At 40.4% G+C, this 23,989-nt stretch overlaps 1 protein-coding gene across 7 annotated transcripts in view; it reads right to left on the bottom strand.

Annotated features, from left to right (window-relative positions):
- IQSEC1 (IQ motif and Sec7 domain ArfGEF 1) overlaps window positions 1–23,989 on the bottom strand; it is a 695,881-nt gene that overhangs the window by 484,634 nt on the left and 187,258 nt on the right. For all 7 annotated transcript variants that reach the window (XM_074958125.1, XM_074958122.1, XM_074958124.1 and 4 more), the window contains exon 2: window positions 13,510–13,539. In XM_074958125.1, the coding sequence (XP_074814226.1) occupies window positions 13,510–13,539 (30 nt within the window). The remainder of the gene's footprint in view (window positions 1–13,509; window positions 13,540–23,989) is intronic.

Genomic DNA, 23,989 nt, shown 5'->3' with positions numbered 1-23,989 from the left:
CACTATATTCCAAGGCTACATGATGCCCTGTGCTCTTCTGGAAGTCAAATGCATAGAGGGAATAGGGAGCACCTTCCTTAAGTACATGCAGCAGGGCAGGATCTGTCTATAGCATTCAAGGAAGACAGAGGGCTGGCTAGTGCATACCTTCCCTAACTCTGCAGTTTACAGGGTATATACCCAGCTCCCCAGCCAGCCAGCAGGTATGTTGTATACAGCAGCAAGAGCTACTCAAGGGTGCACGGTGCTCCTGCTGAGTCGGAGCAGTAGAACACATCCAAAGCATGTCTGCCAGCACTGAAAAGTGCTTCTGTTCCCCCTCGCTGTATGGGCCAGGACAGGATTTTGCCCTAAGTAATTATGATCAGTTCTATGGAGGCTATAAAGGTTGCTTCAACAGAGACCACTGGGGAACATTATGAAGCTCAACACATCCTATTCCAGAAAAGATACTCTTGGACTAGAAATCCTAATTTTTCTTCTGTTTCCACACTTGCATTCTGTCACTTCAGCTTTAGCCAAATGCTTTGTGTGAATTTCAGAACAAGATGAATGTATTTCAGAGTGCTGTCTTCTGTGGAAAAATGAAATCATGTGAAGGAAACTACAATTACTTAAATCACTCAATTGAGCATATTGTAAAGACACAGGATTTATCTATTGTGCAGGTTAAACTGCACTCACAGGTAAAGGGTCTTATCCTGCATTATAGTCAATGTGACTACTCACTAATGAGGACAGCTCCTGCAAGAACTGCAGGATTGGGCCTAAAATTATTTACATTGAACACATATGAATCCACTTATAGAGGTTAGTTTTTTTCTTTAAGATTGTACATTGGACAACCACCGATCAGTCAAGATAATTCAATGAGCAGGATCAACACTTAGGCCCAGATCCTCAATTGATTTCAATGGGAATTAGACACCTAAATACCTTTCCAGATCTAGGCCTTATAAACTTTCATAAATTACAGCTGTCTATTTCATATAGAAGAGAATTCAAGGCGAAGTTTACAAATGCTAGTCTATCCACCTGGATGATGCTGAATATTAACAGGAGTTACAGCTCTATTTTTCAGTACAAATATAAATCTATTTTGTACATTAAATTATGATAATATGCATTACTTGAACCAACAATTTCATTAAAATGATTATGTGCTTATACCTCTTTCTGGAGCTACTGCCATATCAAATATATTATCAAGTCAATTTGGAATACATTTTTCCTTGATGTACATATCAAACACTTGCTTTTGTTGCATTTCTTTACAAATTGGACCTAATGTAGCAATAAGAAAGGGGAAAATAAGATGAGAGTTAGCTTAGCTCATGCAAAAGGTGTTTTGTCACCAAAACATAATATATGCTATGGCTGTTATTATTTTAGGAACATTTATAGTATCTCAGGCTTTTATTCCAATTATGAAGAATTCTAATATCCAGAATGGTGCTTCAATATGCTTAAGGCATTACCAGATAATTCGGAGGCTGGTAGTCAGGTTAAAAAGCTATTTTCTTTCTCTCTCTTCTTCCTGCTACCGCATGTTACCATGCAGCCATGAGCTACAACTTCTCAGGTAGTGTCATGATTCGGCCAGTGCAGTGCCAGAACTACAGCTTACCTGACTCTTTTAGTTTTGTGTTTAGATTGCTTAATCCAAACAATCCATTATTATTTACATCAGTGGTTATTTTTTTCTCTGTTTTTTCAATCATAGTTCTATTAAAACTAAAAGTGACAGCTTCAATATAAAAGTAGTTTTTAAGCTCCTCCTATATTACTAATGATCTGTTTCTTAAATCCAAAAGCTTTTAAAACAGCTAATCTTTTAAATAATTTATACGATTTGTTATCTGTTAAACTTCATTCAGCTTAAGCAGTGACACTAGACTGGCAATTTTGCTTTCTGGTCAAGATTTTCAGAAGTGCCTAGTGATTTTGCTTGGCTAATTTTTTTGGATGGTCAACCCAAGACACTTTAAAGGGGCTGGATTTTCAGAGAGTGGGTGCTCAGTGCTTTCTGAAAATAGCACCCTTTTAAATTGTCTCAAGTTGGTCACTCAAAAAATTACAGCACTTAACACCACAAGACACTCTTGAAAATCGTGTTTACAGTTAGTTTCATTCTCTAGTTCTCTTTTCCAAGTGATTAAAAACAGCACTGATGCTGCTGTATTTTGGTTTCCAGCACTGTGAAGGAACGCTATTTTAAGACCATATGCAATTGAGTAAATTTTGAGTTTTTTGCATGCATTCCATTTTAAAAGTTCAGGGAAAGATAATGGAAGCAAACTCCCATTAGTGAGATTGGATGCAAACTCTGAAACCCATCACATTTACACAGCTCAAGTCCTGACTCCCATTTCACTTCTACAACATGCAAAAATCACCAAATTCTGCTTTCTGTACCACTAGTGTAAGACTGGAGCATCTCTACTGTTGTCAAGGAAAGTACAATATTAAATGAGGATGTGATGAATTGGGGCTATGTCTGTACAGCTTATGAATTCTGGCTGATATCGTGAAGTTGTATTATGAAAAAATGCTGAATCATGAGTTCTTATATGTATGTGGATCCACCATCGTGACAGGTCCTTAGCAGATACACACCAAACAAGGCCAATGGAAAATATCTAAGGTTAATGGGGGTACTTGCAGCACACAAAGGTTATGCTAAAAAAGCAGCTGCATCCTTAGAGATCCAGTTTTGGTTTATCTCCCCTGCATATAAATACATACACCAGTCCAAGACTGAGCTAATAAATAAATGGCTAATTTGTTTTGATAGGCTCCAAGAACAACTGGAGAAAACATTTAGTTACAGTTATGTATTAATAGGAACTTAATCTAATTTTAAAATGTTAATAGGAAGAGATGCGTGTTTCTAATTAGGAGATTCACAGGGAAAACATTACTCACCTTTTAAGAATGCTTATTTGCTAATATGTTGGCATCTTCATACTCCAGCACTTCTATAAGTAATTACATATACTTAAAGATAATACACACACACACCATTACATCTAATTATCAAACTCCAAATTTAACATGATTAAAGATGCACGTATTATGTAGTGTCCCTACATGTATCTTATATATTTTCTCACAAAGTGAAAGCTTCATTAAAAGCCAAGAAACAATGTGATTCTACTGAATAGGGCATTGGGGTGAGAGGCAGGTGACAAGATTTCTAGGCTTGTCTCTGACACATTTGTTAGTCTCTAAGGTGCCACAAGTACTCCTTTTCTTTTTGAGAATACAGACTAACACGGCTGCTACTCTGAAACCAGACCTTTTCTGTTACTTTAGGTGAGTCGCTTTCACTTCTCTGCACCTCTGTTCCCTATTTCCGGTGTCAGTCTTGTTTATTTTCACTAAGTTCTTCAGGTCAGGGACTTGTCTCTAACTAGCTTGTCTCTAACTTGTACAGTACCCAGCCAGATAGGGCACTGATATCAGTTGGGGCCCCAAAGTGCTACTGTGATAATATATAATAATATTAAGGGGAACACTTACCCACACAAACCCTGACAAGCAAGGAAATGTCCCATTAAGGCTTCCTCCTGAAATAAACTGTAACTAACACATCACATTTACCACTTTTCCTGATAGACGGCGGGTCTAAATAAGTTCCTGAGACTTCCAATACATACAGTGTCACAATTCACACACCACATTTCTCATGATCTAATGCAAAATCTTAATTACGACCTCACTAACTTATAGGGTCTATCTGTGTTCGATATCCCTGCGCTCGTGAACTGTGTAACTGGGAAGGATGAGGGTAGAGTTATGCTTTTAGGGTTTATTGCTAGTTTGTTTTAAGATTTCTAAAATGTATTATTTATAATTTTTCCTTCCTTAGAAGCCACAAAGTTAGACACCCGGGGAATAATTCTAATTATGCTTATTCCTGCTTAATACGGATGTAAATAAGATAAGCATCAGGCCCATGATAACCGAGGTACAGGTGGAGGGATACAAATAATTGTCTCACCACATTTTTGTCACTTCCTTAACATATTTGTGAAACACTTTCGTGTTAACTACCTGGCATATACAGAACACCTAACGGTGTGGTATAAAGGTTAGGTCAGCTCTTGTTTGGGATGACCTAATTTGTGGTTTCATCTCCTCTAAGTAATGTGACCATTCTGAACTCCAGGTATTAAAACCTTTACTCCATACTGTCATGTATTTTTGTATGCCATGTATGTATATGCAGTACGCACATTAAATACATTTGCAAACTGCACAATACAATGTGTCTTCAATTTATACTGCTTTTTAAAAACTACATTCACAACCTTATTTCCTGAAGCAACCCATTTCCTCTCCCCCCCCACCACCTCGTGTCAACCCAGAGCTTATTTAGTGATGACACTGAAAAAACAAAATTATTTGGTTCTAATACAGAACGTGTTAATTATAAAATGCACTGCTGAAGTTTTGACAACATTGTAAAATGAATGTATTGCACTACCATACATAAAGTTCAGTCTAATGATATTATATGTATTTTATTGCTTTAAAAAGGTATAAGCAATTTCATAAAGATCTAAAATATTTTTAAAATCAGGTACCTATTCTGTCCATTTTATCTCCATTAACAATAAAAGTGTCAAGGAAATTAATATGAAGCAACTCAGCATGTTCTCCTGTCTATTGTAAAGTTGAAGGGTCAACCTGACCTTTTCAATGTTGGTGCTTAAGAGTCTATTTAGAAAAGTAATAGTTTTTGATTAATACTAAGTGATAATTTTGTTAATTTTTTAGGGTTACCATAAATACCATATGAAAAGTCTGTATGTCACAATTAAAGTAGCCAGAGAAGGTCCCTGTCACATGCAGTCAGTGAATCAGAGAGACGACACAGTAATTGAACATTCATGTGACTCACCCCTAAACTATGACATTGATGTTGTGGCTCTGTATACCTTTATTTTATTTAAAATTGATTTGCAAGCAGACACTGAGTTTTAATAAACTCCTTCTAAATAAATCAATCAATAAAAGTAAAATAACTGTGCAGAGCTGCTTTGTTTCTTGTTAGATGTTTCTTTGGCTCAGATCTGAAACGCCTTCTCAGGGCCCAATTCTTACCAGCCCATCCCCACTACCTTTGCCCTCCTGTGCAGGAACAGGCCTGAATCTCAATGGGGACTATTCTCCCTGCTCCTTCCTAGCACTCCGTGGTGTCAGATACCTGAAAGGGGACAAAAGGGCTGGGGGGTAAGGTCCCAGTCATCCTCTCCCTTCATGTGGGCCAGCACAGCAAGGACCCCATGAGGTTGCTCCAGTGGATGTTCTGAAGGGCACTGCTGGCAACACCCATGAGGTGAGTGCCTGAAGAACTGGGTTATAGAATCAGACTGTCTCAATCTCTCCTGACAGAGCTGTACCATGCTGTATACATAAACTAAATATTTATTGGGCCAAAGAGAAAGAGGCTGACATGAACCTGGTTCTCAAAAATATTTCACTGAAAACGTTTTGACCAGGTCTACTGCACTGGCAATGTTACTACACCAGCGGCTATGTGGAAGGATGGCTCTGAGTGGGTACACCAGCTCTGCACCACCCTGCAGTTCCCTGAGGGTGGGAAAAAGTATTGTGCTCTCTTTACAGCCCCTCTGTATTGCTGCAGTGGAACAGAGAGGATGAGGATTTGGCCCTGTGTCTCGCTACACTGAAATGATGGGGGTGTGATTGCAGCTGGCATAGACGTACCCGAGAGAGCTTTAATCTAGCTACATCAAGTACTAGAGCGGTGAAACTGTGGCAGCATGGGCTTCAGTGCAGTCTGTATAAGCCTGCCTGGACCCACCCAGGTGGCTAGCCCAGCATGAAGCCCATGCAGCCATGGCTTCATTTCACCAATTCCTGAGCTCACTCGATTAAAGCTAGCTCTGGTATGTCTATACAAATCACACTCTATGACTGCAGTGTAGCCACACACTGCGGGGGGCGGGGGGAGTACACATGACTCCCCAAAGTGAAATTTAAGGTAGATAACAGTGCTGCTAGTGAATTCTTTTACAGTCTTGCTTGACAGAAAGACTCACACTGATTGAAAACGACAAGTATGTAAGTCTCCTCTTTTGAAATCCCCACACCATACACATTCTTGAGTTCTTTGTCTTTTTGTTGCCTGTCAGAGCTATTAAAGATTCAGCTATGTAATCCAGAGGTAAGAAAAAGATTTTTTTCATTCTGAGGTGTTGCTTCATGCTATTCTTACAAGCTTTGAAGTATGCAGTGTTGTTGTACCTGTGTTGGTCCCAGAATACTAGAGAAAAAACATGATTGAGGTAATATATTTTATTGGATTAACTTCTGTTGGGGAGAGAGACAAGTTTTCAAGCCACACAGAGCTTTTTTTCAGGTCTGGGAAAGGTACTCAGAGTGTCACAGCTAAATACTAGATCAAACATAGCTTAGCATACATAGTTAGCACATATTCTAAGGAACTGTGGTCTTGACATCTTGTATTTATCTGTGACACTTGGAATACCTTGATGGAACAGATAATTTAGCATAGGTAGTTAGCACATGTATTTAGCTGTGACGCTTTGAGTACCAAATAAATTTGTTAGTCTCTAAGATGCCACAAGTACTCCTTTTCTTTTTGCGAATACAGACTAACACGGCTGCTACTCTGAAACCTTTCCCAAACCTGAGAAAGACCTTTATGTGGCTTGAAAGCTTGCCTCTCTCGCCAACAGAAGTTGGCCCAATAAAGAAATATTACCTCACCCACCGTGTCTCTCTAAGCTTTGAAGTGACGGTTTATACTACTTTTTTCATAGTAAATATTCTGAGCTCTGTCACATTGTATTAAAATGACTCATAAAATAAATTGCATTTTCTACTCACAGCTGTATGAAAAAAGGCACAGTTAATTAAAAGGACGGACCTATTTAATAGATCCATGTATACATGTTTATGACTTGGGGAAAGTAAATTTTCAAACTATCTATTTTAATGGCTTTAGTTAATTTAAATATCTAGATCATATTTACTGTAATAACACAATATAAATATTGAAAACAGTGTGAACCCCAATAACCTCAAACCAATATTATTATAATATTGTTACATTTTAACATCACAAAAATGTATTTTAATGAAGTTCAGTTTCCAGAAGTGTTCTTTCAAGTTATGGGCAATCTTTATTGATCTGGAAGAACACACAGACAAAGAGAACCACCACTGAAGTGAAGGGACTAGTCACATTAATCCTACTAAAATGAGTGAGGACTGTAAGATCACAGTCTTTCTGACTTTTTTTTTTTTTTTAAGTAAAATCAGAGTAAATGCTACTAATGAAATAAAGTCCTGTATTGGCCGGGGCCTGATGACTTTTTAGGCCACTGTTTTTTTCCATATGCACCATCATGCGATGAGCTGAGGTACACTGTTATGCACTTCCTTTGATGTGCCTGTTTGGAGTGTGAAGAGCAGGTGTCTTCAGAGGGACCCTGAACATCAAATTCCTCTATCTAGCTGTGTGAACTTCTGATCATCAAATTCAAGCAACTCAACAAAAGTGCCCTATTCAGATGTAACAATCGTATGCATAGGTGCTGACTCTGTGGGTGCTCCAGGGCTGGATCACCCACGGGAAAAAAAATGGTGGGTGCTGAGCACCCACTGGCAGCCCCCCTACCAGAACCTCCCCCTTCCCCAAGTGTGTTCTGCCTGCCGGTAGGCCCCACCAATCAGCGCTTCCCCCTCCCTCCCAGCTCCTACTACGGATCAACTGTATCACTGTGTCAGGAGGCACTGGGGGAGAGGGAGGAGGAGAAAGGGAGCAGTGTGCTTGGGGGAGGGGCAGAACTGGGTGGGGAAGGAGCATGAAGGGGCAGGGCTGGGGCCTTGGGGGAAGGGGTGGAGTGAGGGTGGGGCCTGCAGGGAGCCAGGGGGAGCACTCCCCCGGCAGATTAGAAACTTGGCGCCTATGATCTTATGTGATATACCATTTCATATGCAAAACATAGGTAAGTACTTCAAAACCAAATATTTAAGAAAGACCATCTATCAAGGGGAAACTCTTTAGTATTTATACTGCAGCTCAATACATCCATGTGTAACCCACAAACCTCCTGGGTCTGGTGTTCTGTCCCATCTACTTGCTCCGAGACCACTTAGAGAGAGAGATTAATGAGTTTGCTCTATAGCCTTAGCTAACAGCCAGTTGGCTTTTAGCTCACGCAGTAAAGGCTCATGCACTAAGCTCTAGAGGTCTCAGGTTTGATTCCCCCCCCCCCGATGACCGGAGTCTGTTGGTCTTACACATCCACAGAGACTGGCACAAATGCTCTGGTGTCATCTGAACGTGGACTGAAATTGGTTGTGTGGGGATTCTTTGGTTCTTTCTGAAGATGACCCATCTACCTTTTTAAAAAGGGTTTGTTTTTCCAACAAGAATTATGAAAAACATAGTGCCCAAAGGTAAATTCACTTAGGTAAAATACATTGTCTACATTTCAGAATTTCTTGGGGGTGGGGTGGGAGAGACCTACAATAAAGAAAAAAAAAGAATTATATTTACAGTAGGCCTAGGATTCTAAATCAAATATGCTCTAAAACTCAATATGACAGCAAACTTACCACATTTTACAAAACATATTTAATGTTCTACACAGTATTGTTCGTCAAGTAATTTTATTGATTCAATGGCAGGACTAGCAAGTTTTACTTGTTTTAGAAGGTAAACATTCTCTTATTAAAGATGAGAAGTTACCTTCAGTAATTTTCCACCTGGAGATCATTTATTTAATTTTAGGCACAAAATGTGCTGTCAGAGCATTCAAAGTGTATTGTTAGCAGCAGCAGCAGCAGCATTCATTTCACAAAAGTAATCAAAATACTTCTGGTAAATGGACAACTTGCAACTGGTTTTGCAGTATTTAACATAGCCATGTGTTTAGAGCAGTGTTTCCAAAACTTGGGATGCTGCTTGTTCAGGGAAATCCCCTGGCGGGCCCAGCCGGTTTGTTTACCTGCTGTGTCCGCAGGTTTGGCCGATCGCGGCTCCCACTGGCCGCGGTTTGCCGCTCCAGGCCAATGGGGGCTGCAGGAAGGGCGGCCGGTACGTCCCTCGGCCCGCGCCACTTCCCGCAGCCCCCTTTGGCCTGCAGCGGTGAACCATGGCCAGTGGGAGCCGTGATATGCCTAACCTGCAGACGCGGCAGGTAAACAAACAGGCTGGGCTTTGTTTGGGATTTGTAGCTTTGTTGTAACTGTCCAGAATCCTTTCTTAGCCCATTTATACAGAAGGGGAAGGAAAATTCTGTACTGGTAAACAAGAAAGAACCTGCTAGTATTAAATTTTATATGGTAGATTAACAACACTGGTACTAATGTATTAAACTTGCACTTGAACCAACTAAATTAATCCATCTTTCTGTTAATATAAGGAACTAAGAGTCACAGAGTTAATTAGCCCACACTCCACTATGCCTCAGCTCTGACCTACGTTGAGCATATTTACAAGAGGGAGAGGAGCCCAGCTCCCCTACCACTCGCAATTTCCACGTCCATTTGCTGAGACTGCAAACATAAGAGCTAATTATGGTACTGGTTGCTATAACTTGGACAATATTCCAAAAGGAAGTCAATTAAGACTCCTTCTGCATACATTAGGCCACTAAACAGCAGAGGATGCTAATGCCTTTTGATGACCTAGGGGTAAGCAGCACCATGTCTCATTATCAATCCCATTAGTTATCCAATCCTACAAACATCTTATTTTTTTGACTTCTTTGCAAAAACAGTGCTTGTGAAATGGTACATTTATTAGTAGAAATTGCTGTTTTCTTTGTGTACTGTAGCTAGTAAGAGTTTGACATATGTGAATTCCAGCCACTGCTCTCTTTCTTGTTTATCATCTATAAGTGTATCAAACAAACCCTGAATGAAATACCTTCGTAGTATCTGTTATCTGTCCAATAAATATTCACACTGAGCATTTTATTCCTGGATTGCCACCAGACTGCAGCATCTTGCCTCTCTACTCTACTTCATGGATTCTATTGAGAACAATTTGGCAGAAGAAACTGACAAACGCTATGGTCAGCATATTGATCTGTCCAGCATTTTTACATTCACTGATGTATTCATTTGTGTAGAGAAATGATGATTATTTCTTCTTGTCACAGAACTGAAGTGCTGCTCCCTGAACTGCCTTCATCGCCTCATTTGAGATGATTAAATTGCACCTTGAGCTGTGCACTATGAAAGAAGTAATAAAGAAGCAAAACAATACAAGCAACTTGACTACAAGGTCAAGATGTTACCTAGAGAGAAAAGTGGGTCTTTGTGGAAAACAAAGCAAAGCAAAAGTGGTAAGATCGGAAGGAAAAAAAGCATGAAAACAGACAGGTAAAAGGATATAAAGCCATTTTGGATTAAATTCACCCACTCTCTGTAAATCTCAGCATAAGTGGACTGTGTAGGGTATAGAATATACCCCATAGGCTGAAATAGCAAATGCTGCCCCTTTGTCACCCCATGTGCTGGGATTTCTGGTTAGATTAGATTTATGTTAGCTCTGGCCTACTCCTAAATACACCCTTTGTGCTGGTTTATTTTAGATTGGTGTAATACGCTTTACTTGGGGCTACACCTTAAGATCACACTGAAACTGAAGCTAGTGCTAGTGCTGAGAAGAATTTCATGCTGAAAGAACATTACACCTATCCTCTGGGAGGAATTCAAGGTGTTGGCGTTTGCCATTAAAGGACTAAATGGTTTGAGATCTGGTTACCTGAAATGATGCTTCTCTCTGCGCTGTACTGTCACAGCTTCGTTCTGTGAAGATGCTCAGTCTAGACAACCTCTTTGCTATAAGAAGCAGGATGTTGCTGGTGGGGCATTCCCCAACTTTGCAGCTCAGTCCCTTACTCCAGTCCATCAAAGTTTGGATTTATTAGTCTTCCAAGAGTGCTACAGATCCCATCTATTTTCCCAAGCATTAGAGGAAAAGATGTGCGGAGGGCTGAAGAGTTTGGGTTTATTTTATTATCCTTGTTATAGTTGCTGGTGATACTTACTGTCAAGTTCTTTTGGTTTTTGCACTATATAATTCTAATTTATGGGCTTCATACCCAGAGCATGGGGTGGGCCCAGACAAAGCATTTTATAAAGATAAATACATATTTATTTGAAGGTAGCATGGAGGCTAACTGAGCTCCCCACTGTAGAGGAATCTCTGCTTTATCTGCCCCCTCTAGACAACAAAGGGGCATCGTGGGACTCCCATAGTGTAGAAGAACTTCAGCAGGCCCTCTATGGGTGAATTGCACCTTTAGTAAACACATGCTTGAATGTAGAATAGGCTCTCCATAGTGATTTCATATGAAGATAGCAGATCATCCTTTTCCAGTCACCAAATGCAATAAGAAAATGGCTGCTAGCAGTTAAGTCAAAGAAGGGCAAATCAACAAAATCAAAATGCCAAAGAAGGAAATCATCATGGGCGAGAATCTTATCTCAGTTACATCACGGTAAGTCTCAAGTAACTCTATTGACTTCAGAGGAGTGATTCTCAACCTATGAGATCAGAATATAACCCAATGTGATTTTAGCTATTTTGGGCTTTTCTTTTTAACTTGCTCCTTAAGCAGATCAATATTGCAATGAATAAGAAGAGATTATGGGTAAATGAACTTGCATAGTATAAATAATTATTTATCAAAGTGGTCAAACTCCACTGCCTGGCCATTGGACTCAGTGCAATACAAAATTGTCTTACCAACAGATACTGTTGTGTACACAACCTATAATATCTTTGACAACTAAGGGAACCTATAGCAACTCCAGGAAGGAGTTTAAGTTGTGGGGGCCTTTCTACTGCCCCTTCCCAGCATAATAAATAAATAAACAGGCAAAATTCTATGTTCTCTTTTCAGTTTTCACTCAGTCCTTATTTCAGGCAAATTTAAAATGGATTTAAGTGTTTTATTCATTGGGACAAATTCAGTAGATAGCACATTTATAGCATGTGTTTCCAAATCTTTACCAACAGTAACTATCTATTCCTTCTTTTATGAATGATCTGAATATAGCATACGAAGAATAGTTTCTTCTTCAACTCTAGAAATGTGAGGCCATGCTAATTACTAATTTAAGGCAGTTGTCTATCTGCGTATGTCTCCTTCACTACAATCCTAACTATTGGCCAATTATTCTAATTCTCCTATTGTATGCACAGAACACGCTTTCCGCTTCTCCCACACTCTGTTCCACATGCAGGTCAGTTCCACATTGATTTGATATTTATTGGAAAGTGTCCTAATTAAGCAATCAGCTGAAAGGCACAGAAAGCTGGTGCGTGATTCTGAGCAGAGTTTTCACTCATGTTTTAGAAAATCCCTTGGTGTCTGATACACAAATATGAAACTGATTAATCTGCAAGTCAGTGAGTTTTTGCAGATATTCTGGACTGGAGCAGCCTAGAGTTGATTTTTTCATGGTAGTGATTTTCTGGTGGGAATAGCTTACAATGCCAGCAAATGGGGAAACATGGTAACCATGAATATAGCAAACTGCAGAACTTAGGTAGAGATTTTGTGGCTGCCATTCTTGATCTAGCAATCATGGACCTAAGCCTGCATTGCTTGCGCATCAACACATTCGTTGTAGCTAAAAGGAGTATGAATGCAAGTGAAATGCAGAAACAGGCTCCAAGGGTGCAGTTTTTAAAGTTCTGACTGATTTTAAATGTCCATTAAGAGTTCCACAGTTCACAGCTATGACAAAGAAGAGAAATATATTTTCAGTGTGTGAGGCAAATCCAAGACAATAACGATAAAATATGTTAAATGCATTAAAGGTCTGATGCCCTAACCATCAAAATCTTTCAATGGCATCAGGATCTCCATGAAATCAAACTAGTTTAAAGAAAATCTAAGGAGTTTCTCTCCTTTGTTACGTAAAAGAAACAGGATTGTACAAAGACAACCAAACATGAGAGCAGAGGGACATTTTGTATTAACATGGAATTTGACAGTGGTTACGCCCTAGAACTAAGAGTTGGTGCACTCCTTTGCTAGAGTAGTGGCCAACATGCTACACGGTAAGAAGAAACACTAGAAATGACAATGAAATTATGTTGCCTGGCTGTCCCAGTCTTGGTTTTGCTAAGGTACAGAAAAACCTCTTGTACACAAATCTGAACTTAACCTTCTTGCAGTCTGTTGCAGCTAGACAACAAAGCCAGCAAACGTGTTTGTCTGTTTGTTGGTCCTAATTGAAACACAGTGACTATAGCATGCTTTTTTATTTTTGTGTAAAATAGGACCAATTTTAAAATAAAAGTTAAAAAAGATTGTAAAACATTCTCTCTTTTGTTTTGTGCTTTTAAATCAAGCCTTTTTAATGCAAAACACAGTTTACTTGCAGCATTCAGCCAGAAATCAAAGCACATTGTTTCATTAAAATAGCCAGCTCTGTAGGGACTGTGTGACAGAAGGAAGAAATGACAATGTAAACACATACCTGACGCTTCTTGAGCTTTCACCTTCAGACCTGCAAAGTAACAAAAAGTAGTATTAAGAACACCACCACTTCAGCTCTTTGCATTCATAAAATAAACAGACCCTCATTTATGTTTTCCAAATGCCAGAAATACTTACTCATTTTTAATGCTTTCTCTCTTTAAGTTTCATTTTATATCTCCAGTGCTTTTATACTTTCACTACCAATTAGCAATTAAAAAAATTGGTTCTACTTAAAGTAACAAGAAATCAGTTAGGAGAAATTAAAAAGAAGATAACAGTTAACAAGTCAATAATGAGGACACTTAAATGTTAGCTGTCACACTCCTGAACTTTCATAAAGACCTTTTGTAAATATGCACTATCACAGATTTATGTTCCACATTTGTAAAGTAAAAATGTCAGCCTCTGACATCCCATATTAGCAGCAGATTAGCTTTTACATTCTTTAGTCTTTTTTCAGTCTTCAGTATTAAAAGGTCATGGACAAATACATTTAGGAATCTAATCCCCAGACTTCTCAAATATTGCTCTGCTTCCCAAAGAGCTATGGACTGCAAATACAATCAACCTAAAATATGATTTTTTGAAAATGTATATATTTCTTAAATTGTGAGAAAGTGAAGGAAATATGCTCTTTTGCAGTTATTTAAAGGCTACCATCATATTTTCTCTTCCAAATGAAGAGTAATTTTATGAATCCACAATGATGCAAAACCTACTTTTCCCTCTCATGTTTGCTATTTTTAAATGTGGAGATTGAATAGGATATCATTCAAACCGACAAACTTCACTTCCCTGAAGAAAAATAGAACTGGATATAGTTTTAATATTTCATGAATGAGTGCAGAATCCAGAGCAGAATATATAAAATCATTTGTCTGATTCTGTCAAAAAATGCATTTGGTCTTAGCACTACAGAAGACCTAAAATATTTGCCTCTGTATCCTTGTGAGGTAATGATGACAAACTTACATTTTGATTAATTAATCTGTAGTAGGGCGGTCAAGCAATTAAAAAAGTAATCACAATTAATCGCACTGTTAAACAACAATAGAATACTATTTATTTAATTTTTGGATGTTTTCCACATTTTCAAATATATTGATTTCAATTATAATCACAGAATACAAAGTGTACAATACTCACTTTATATTTATTTTTTATTACAAATATTTACACGGTAAAAAACAAAAGAAAGAGTATTTTTCAATTCACCTAATACAAGTACTGTAGTGCAATCTCTTTATCATGAAAGCTGAACTTACAAATGTAGAATTTTGTACAAAAAATAACTGCATTAAAAAATAAAACAATATAAAACTTTAGAGCCTACAAATTCACTCAATCCTATTTCTTGTTCAGCCAATTGCTCAGACAAAAAAGTTTGTTTATATTTAAGGGAGATAATGCTGCCCGCTTTTTGTTCACAAAGTAACCTGAAAGGGAGAACAGGCGTCCACATGGCACTGTTGTAGCTGGTGTCGCAAGATATTTACATGCCAGGTGCACTAAATATTCATATGTCCCTTCATGCTTCAACAACCATTCCAGAGGACTTGCGTCCATGCTGATGATGGGTTCTACTCAATAACAATCCAAAGCAGTGCAGACTGACGCATGTTCACTTTCATCATCTAAGTCAAATACCACCAGCAGAAGGTTGATTTTCTTTTTTGGTGGTTCAGGTTCTGTTGGTGCTGCTCTTTTAAGACTTCTGAAAGCATGCTCCATACCTGTCCCTCTCAGATTTTGGAAGGCACTTCAGATTCTTAAACCTTGGGTCAAGAGCTGTAGCTATCTTTAGAAATCTCACATTGGTACCTTCTTTGAGTTTTGTCAGATCTGCAGTGAAAGTGTTCTTAAAATGAACAACGTGCTGGGTCATCATCCGAGACTGCTAGAACATGAAATATATGGCAGAATGGGGGTAAAATAGAGCCGGAGACATACAATTCTCCCCCAGAGAAGGAGTTCAGTCACAAATTTAATTAACACATTATTTTTTTAACGAGCATCATCAACATGGAAGCATGTGCTCTGGAATGGTGGCCAAAACATGAAGGGGCATACAAATGTTTAGCATATCTGGCATGTAGATACCTTGCAATGCCGGCTACAAAAGTCCCATGCGAATGCCTGTTCTCACTTTCTGGTGACATTGTAAATAACAAGAGGACAGCATTATCTCCTGTAAATGTAAACAAACTTGTATGTCTGAGTGATTGGCTGAATGAGAAGTAGTACTGAATGGACTTGTAGGCTCTAAAGATTTGCATTGTTTTGTTTTTGAAAGCGGTTATGTAACAAAAAAAATCTACAGTTCTAAGCTGCACTTTCACGATAAAGAGATTGCATTACAGTACTTGCATGAGATGAACTGAAAGTTACTGTTTCTTTTGTTTTTTTACAGTGCAAATATTTGTAATCAAAATAATAATATAAAGTGAGCAGTGTACAATTTGTATTCTGTGTTGTAATTGAAATCAATGTATTTGAAAATGTAGAAAACCATGCAAAAATATTCAATACATTTCAATTGGTATTCTATTGTTTAACAGTGTGATTAAAACTGTGATTAATCATGATTAATTTTTTTAATCGTGATTCAGTTTTTTTTAGTTAATCGCATCAGTTAATTGCGATTAATCGACAGCCCTAATCTGTAGCTGATTTTTTTTTTCTGTAGCCAAAAGGGAGGAACAAAAACCATATGCCACATCCTTTGTAAGAACCCAAATAAAATGCATGAAAGGAAACTATGACAGCTGTAACCAACCTCTACAGCTTAATTGTTTTGGAATCTTTATTTAGGCCTTTCAATTACCTATAGTAAGAGCTGTGCTGGGGATTGCACAAATGAACTATCATTGTGCCAACTTCCCATAAGCATATTAATGCAGTTCTGCACAAAAAGAGGATGTTAACTACAGAATACAGAATGAATTTTGGTTACTGCAAGTAAATCTAACAATGTCATCACCGAATTCTAGATCAAAGTCCCATGTGAAGTAGATATAACTATCATTGTGACGTTGTGCCCCATCTCAAAAAAGATGTATAGGAATTGGAAAAGGTTTGGAAAAGGGCAATAAAAATGATTAGGGGTATGGAACAGCTGCCATACGAGGAGAGATTAATAAGACTGGGACTTTTCAGCTTGGAAAAGACACGGCTAAGGGGGATATGATAGAAGTCTATAAAATCATGCCTGCTGTGGAGAAAATAAATAAGGAAGTGTTATTTATTCCTTCTCATAACACAAAAACTAGGGGTTGCCAAATGAAATTAATAGGCAGCAGGTTTAAACCAAACAAAAAGAAGTATTTTTTACACAACTCACAGTCAACCTGTGGAACTCCTTGCCAAAGGATGTTATGAAGGCCAAGACTATAACAGGGTTCAAAAAAGAACTAGATAAGTTCATGGAGGATATGTCCATCAATAGCTATTAGCCACAATGGACAGTGATGGTGTCCCTAGGCTCTGTTTGCCAGAAGCTGGGAATGGGCAACAGGGATCACTTGATGATTACCTGTTCTGTTCATTCCCTCTGGGGCACCTGGCATTGGCCACTGTCAGAAGACAGGATACTGGGCTAGATGGACCTTTGGTCAGATCCAGAATGGCCGTTCTTATGTTCTTATGAGTAATGAATTATTGAGGAGTACATATTCTAATTATTACATGATTATAGGCAGAGTTGGTAGTAGAGCCTATAGTCCAGTTTATGTGACACATTCCATTATAAGACCCTGTTTTCAGTTGTTTATAAGTTTTACCAAACGTTAACTGTTCAAACTGAAATTTTCCATGTTAGGTTTCTGCCTAAGGCTAAGTTGCTTTTGGAAAGTTTCAGCTAATATGGTTCAGTTGTTTCTGAATACAAAATTAGTCGAAATAACCTGTTTTCCCCAAGTTAAAAAAATTCTCACAACCATTTAGTTGAGAAGCTCTAGTGACTTCAAAAGTTAGAACAAGGGCTTTAAATTTGGAAGGAGGATTGCTGTGCTGTCAGGGATATCCCTTGTGCCATCCCTGTGAAAATATGTCCAAATTTGGCCAAGTTATGAGGCTTTCAAATCTCAGTTGGCGCACTTTCAGTAGAGACTTCTTAGACTTTGGCAGCTAAATTCTCTGAAGAGCTGCCCTGTGCATGCTTCAGGCTGGGGCTGCGGGAGAGGCAGAGGGAAAGGGGACAGAAGCCACGGTGTTCAGGGGGTGGAGAGCCACAAAAAGGCAGGAGGCAGAGCATAGGGGTGCAGGCACAGGGAGGAGGAGAGAGGGTGGGGTCAGAGTGGGGGCCCAGAGGCAGAAGGGGTCTGTAGCAAGTAGAGCACACTCCTCTCCAGAATCTGGAATTGAATCCAGGAGTCCTGCATTTCTACATTTCTCTGCTGTCAGCAAATAGTTGTGAAACCCACTTTTAAACAGTGCATCTCATCCTCATCTTGAGCCTGGTCCACAGAAGATAACAGCCTTCTACTGCTACTAGTTATGCTATTAGCTCAAGGATTAGAGGTCTGTGCTATTGATCAAAAGGTCAAAACTCTGATGATGATCCAGGTTTGGGAGTGGGAGGGGTAAGGAATGGTTTGTCAATATGGTTAAAAAAACCGAATTTCTGGTTCAGTTTTCTTTTTTCTTTTTAAACACACTTGGGAAATTGCACCCCAAATTTTATGTTAAAGGAATGTTAAGGTTGCAAATTCAAGAACTGATATTAGGAAATTCCAGACTTAAGGTTGCCTGTGCAACTTTCCAGGGAAGGATGTTGGTTATCAAAAACTAATACATATTATAACACAAAATATTTCATGCCTCCTGTAAGCATGTGACCTTTTGGATGAAAAGAGGAATGGACTGTATCTAAAACCTGGTTAGAAAAATACATAATCTCCAAGGAGAATACGAAACATTATCCTAGAGGTGAGGGAAAGCTTTGGCTAAGAAAAAGCCAAGAGATTTTTACCACATTGGGAAACAAGTAGCTTTCAAGATTCTGTAACTAAAGTTTAGCACCTTATTGTCAGGATCTTTTTGTAGATATTGTCAGGTGTTGAAGGTCTTTTTGCCTTCTGTTTTCTCTATTATAACTTCCAATAAATGTCACTTTGGCTTTATCTGAGCTGAACCAGATCTAGATGCTCTTTTTTGGGCAGGCAGTGGCTGAGACTTTAAAGAACAGTATTGCTGTCTTTTTACATAGTCTCTTGGCACAAAAGGGATTTGCCAGAAAATGCAAACTGGTAATTGAGAGGGCTGTGATTAGTGCTCTGAATACAGACCAAGAAGTGATCTCCAGATATGGAATAGCTGTAAAAAGAGCAAAGATAGCTGAGTGTATTGACAGGCAGCGTCACAAACTTTTCAATGCAAAATTACATAAATTAATGCTCTGGAGAATATTGCTGCCTTAAGCAAAGTAAGGAATGCTACTGCCAGAAATAAAAATGTAGTAAAATCCAAACCACGTAATATAATTAAACTATTCCAGGGAGATGTAAATAACACACAAAACTTGTAAATGGGTACAGTTACCTTCCTGGAAAGTCTGGATAAAATTTCATTGCAATCATCTCCTTTTAAAGATTACTGAAAATATTTCTGGGTGTCCTCATTCTCCAATTAACAAGAGGATGCTATGCTTAGTGGTATCTTTCAGCACTAAAAGGTGGTAGTTTACTGTAGTATTTGGTGTCAGTCACAAGCATAACATCATCTCTTATAAAAGGCATTAGTGAAGAACAATCCTGACCTTTGTAAATGCCTGAGTTCTAAAGTGTCAGTGATATTATGTAGTCTTATTTACGGCATATAAAGTTAATCCTACTGTATACATAGATAAATTATTTTTTTTCACAGAAGGAACATGGAGGGTAGAACAACCCTACATATCTACAAATCAATGGCAGTCAGTTAAATGAATACTGAATTGACCCTTGCCATAGATCAGTTCACATTAATGAAGATGGTATCTGCTTAGCATACATTTATTTGTAACTGAAACATACATTAAATGTTTCAAGTACAAATGAAAACACATAGTGAAGGCTTTAGAATGATTGCACAAAGTGAATTCTCTCCTGAAGGGTCTTCTGTATATACTTAAAAAGAGAATGGAAAGACTGATCCCTGCAAACTACCCCCACCCCCTAAGTGAGTGGCTACCAAAGCCATTTCTGTGCCAGGCCCATTTGAACCCCAAGATGTTAGCACTGCACTCAGTGCTATATGTGGAATGTCATTGACACTTTTTTGATTGGACATAGGGCAACAATTTTCAAGATTATTGGAATCCAGTGTAGGCTTTTTGAGAATTGTCTGGACTATCCAGAGAATCAGAGACATGAGTAAGTGTACTGCACTGCAGGGGGCAGGTGTGGGGCTGCACACTACCATACCTCTCTCTGTCTTAAAGAAACCCATGGCTGACTGTGCTCAGTTCCAGTGCAATTAACCTGACACCTGTGATCCAGGTTGGAGAATCCAAATGCCTATAATTCCACTGTGCATTAGTGAGCTTGCAAAGCAGGCAGGTGGAGCTAAAAGACCTGGTTTGGAGAGAGAGGCTATATCCTAATGATGTTTATCACCAGCAACGCGCACCTTAACATTTAACCCTAATCTGACAAATCCCTTTCACACATACCCAACATAACTCCTTAAAACATACAGACTCCTAGCTGACAAGATTTTTTTTAGGAAAAAAAAGAAATATTTTAGCATTTCAAAAGGTATCAGTACAAGCCTACATTTTCAAACACAACTAGTGATTTTCAAAAGGCGGATGCTCCGCTGATCTGACAAGTAGCCCCCTTTGAGTGTCTCTGAGGTTGGACACCCAAAAATTGAGTCACCCTAAAATCACTGTTGAAAATGTAGACCACCCACCGTGCCTTCAAAGCCAGGCTTTCGTAGTTACCATGAGATGCTTACCATGAATGACAGAATGAAACGTTCTCTCTCAATCTGTGTATATATATATATATATCATGTGAAGTGTAGGTCTGTTCGCAGTTGTGGAAGGGCTTTGAAAGAATATGGCTGAGTTGGAAAAACTGGACCTGAAAGGTAACTGATAAGATAGAAGGAAGAAGAGGCCCCAGTTATGAGGGATAATAAATAAGAAAGGATTGTGCGTGTTGGACCAGTAATTAACTCAAACCGGCTGAAAATCTGGTTTCAGCTAAGTTAGCATCAGGCAATAACACCACCTGTTTATTAAAGGGTATAAAAGGGTAAACTCTTGGAAGGGTTATTGCTAATACCTGCCTGACGAAGTTGGAGCCGACCAATATGGGTATGTCTACACTACGAAATTAGGTCGAATTTATAGAAGTCGGTTTTTTAGAAATCGGTTTTATATATTCGAGTGTGTGTGTCCCCCCACAGAAAATGCTCTAAGTGCATTAAGTGCATTAACTCGGCGGAGTGCTTCCACAGTACCGAGGCAAGCGTCGACTTCCGGAGTGTTGCACTGTGGGTAGCTATCCCACAGTTCCCGCAGTCTCCGCTGCCCATTGGAATTCTGGGTTGAGATCCCAATGCCTGATAGGGCTAAAACATTGTCGCGGGTGGTTCTGGGTACATATCGTCAGGCCCCCGTTCCCTCCCTCGCTCCATGAAAGCAGCAGCAGACAATTGTTTCGCGCCTTTTTTCTTGAGTTACCTGTGCAGATGCCATACCACGGCAAGCATGGAGCCCGCTCAGGTAACCGTCACCGTATGTCTCCTGGGTGCTGGCAGACGTGGTACTGCATTGCTACACAGCAGCAGCAACCCATTGCCTTGTGGCAGCAGACGGTACAATAGGACTGGTAGCCGCCATCGTCATTTCCGAGGTGCTCCTGGCCACGTCGGCCAGGAGCGCCTGGGCAGACATGGGTGCAGGGACTACATTAGAAGTGACTTGACCAGGTCATTCTCTTTAGTTCTGCAGTCAGTGCTATTGAGCCATCTTATGGTGAGCAGGCAGGCAATATGGATTGCTAGCAGTCCTATTGTACCATCTTCTGCCGGGCAGGCAAGAGATGAGGATGGCTAGCAGTCCTATTGTACCATCTTCTGCCGAGCAGCAATGAGATGTGGATGGCTTCCAGTCCTTCTGCACCGTCTGCTGCCAGCCAAAGATGTAAAAGATAGATGGAGTGGATCAAAACAAGAAATAGACCAGATTTGTTTTGTACTCATTTGCTTTCCCCCCGTCCCCCGTCTAGGGGACTCCTTCCTCTAGGTCACACTGCAGTCACTCACAGACAAGGTGCAGCGAGGTAAATCTAGCTATGTATCAATCAGAGGCCAGACCAACCTGCTTGTTCCAATAAGAACAATTACTTAGGTGCACCATTTCTTTTTGGAACCCTCCGTGAAGTCCTGCCTGAAATACTCCTTGATGTAAAGCCACCCCCTTTGTTGATTTTAATTCCCTGTAAGCCAACCCTGTAAGCCATGTCGTCAGTCGCCCCTCCCTCCGTCAGAGCAACGGCAGACAATCATTCCGCGCCTTTTTTCTGTGCAGACGCCATACCAAGGCAAGCATGGAGGCCACTCAGCTCACTTTGGCAATTAGGAGCACATTAAACACCACACGCATTATCCAGCAGTATATGCAGCACCAGAACCTGGCAAAGTGATACCGGGCGAGGAGGCGACGTCAGCGCGGTCACGTGAGTGATCAGGACATGGACACAGATTTCTCTGAAAGCATGGGCCCTGCCAATGCATGCATCATGGTGCTAATGGGGCAGGTTCATGCTGTGGAATGCCGATTCTGGGCTCGGGAAACAAGCACAGACTGGTGGGACCGCAGAGTGTTGCAGGTCTGGGACGATTCCCAGTAGCTGCGAAACTTTCGCATGCGTAAGGGCACTTTCATGGAACTTTGTGACTTGCTTTCCCCTGCCCTGAAGCGCATGAATACCAAGATGAGAGCAGCCCTCACAGTTGAGAAGCGAGTGTCGATAGCCCTGTGGAAGCTTGCAACGCCAGACAGCTACCGGTCAGTTGGGAATCAATTTGGAGTAGGCAAATCTACTGTGGGGGCTGCTGTGATGCAAGTAGCCAACGCAACCAATGATCCCCTGAAATCAAGGGTAGTGACCCTGGGAAATGTGCAGGTCATAGTGGATGGCTTTGCTGCAATGGGATTCCCTAACTGTGGTGGGGCCATAGACGGAACCCATATCCCTATCTTGGCAACGGAGCACCAAGCCGGCGAGTACATAAACCGCAAGGGGTACTTTTCAATAGTGCTGCAAGCTCTGGTGGATCACAAGGGACGTTTCACCAACATCAACGTGGGATGGCCGGGAAAGGTACATGACGCTCGCATCTTCAGGAACTCTGGTCTGTTTCAAAAGCTGCAGGAAGGGACTTTATTCCCAGACCAGAAAATAACTGTTGGGGATGTTGAAATGCCTATAGTTATCCTTGGGGACCCAGCTTACCCCTTAATGCCATGGCTCATGAAGCCATACACAGGCAGCCTGGACAGTAGTCAGGAACTGTTCAACTACAGGCTGAGCAAGTGCAGAATGGTGGTAGAATGTGCATTTGGATGTTTAAAGGCGCGCTGGCGCAGTTTACTGACTCGCTTAGACCTCAGCGAAACCAATATTCCCACTGTTATTACTGCTTGCTGTGCGCTCCACAATATCTGTGAGAGTAAGGGGGAGACGTTTATGGCGGGGTGGGAGGTTAAGGCAAATCCCCTGGCTGCTGGTTACATGCAGCCAGACACCAGGGCAGTTAGAAGAGCACAGGAGGGCGCAGTACGCATCAGAGAAGCTTTGAAAACCAATTTCATGACTGGCCAGGCTATGGTGTGAAAGTTCTGTTTGTTTCTCCTTGATGAAACCCCCCGCCCCTTGGTTCACTCTACTTCCCTGTAAGCTAACCACCCTCCCCTCCTCCCTTCCATCACCGCTTGCAGAGGCAATAAAGTCATTGTTGCTTCACATTCATGCATTCTTTATTCATTCATCACACAAATAGGGGGATGACTACCAAGGTAGCCCAGGAGGGGTGGTGGAGGAGGGAAGGAAAATGCCACACAGCACTTTAAAAGTGTACAACTTTAAAACTTATTGAATGCCAGCCTTCTGTTTTTTGGGCAATCCTCTGTGGTGGAGTGGCTGGTTGACAGGAGGCCCCCCCCCACCGCCTTCTTGGGTGTCTGGGTGAAGAGGCTATGGAACTTGGGGAGGAGGGCGGTTGGTTACACAGGGGCTGTAGTGGCAGTCTGTACTCCAGCTGCCTTTGCTGCAGCTCAACCATACACTGGAGCATACTGGTTTGATCCTCCAGCAGCCTCAGCATTGAATCCTGCCTCCTCTCATCACGCTGCTGCCACATTTGAGCTTCAGCCCTCTCTTCAGCCCGCCACTTACTCTCTTCGGCCCGCCACCTCTCCTCCCGGTCATTTTGTGATTTCCTGCACTCTGACATTATTTGCCTCCATGCATTCGTCTGTGCTCTGT

This window comes from Natator depressus, chromosome 7 (assembly GCF_965152275.1).
Source record: "Natator depressus isolate rNatDep1 chromosome 7, rNatDep2.hap1, whole genome shotgun sequence".
NCBI classification, from domain to species: domain Eukaryota; kingdom Metazoa; phylum Chordata; order Testudines; family Cheloniidae; genus Natator; species Natator depressus.
Note: the sequence above shows the minus strand (reverse complement) of the source record. Positions and strands in the feature narration are given on the sequence as shown.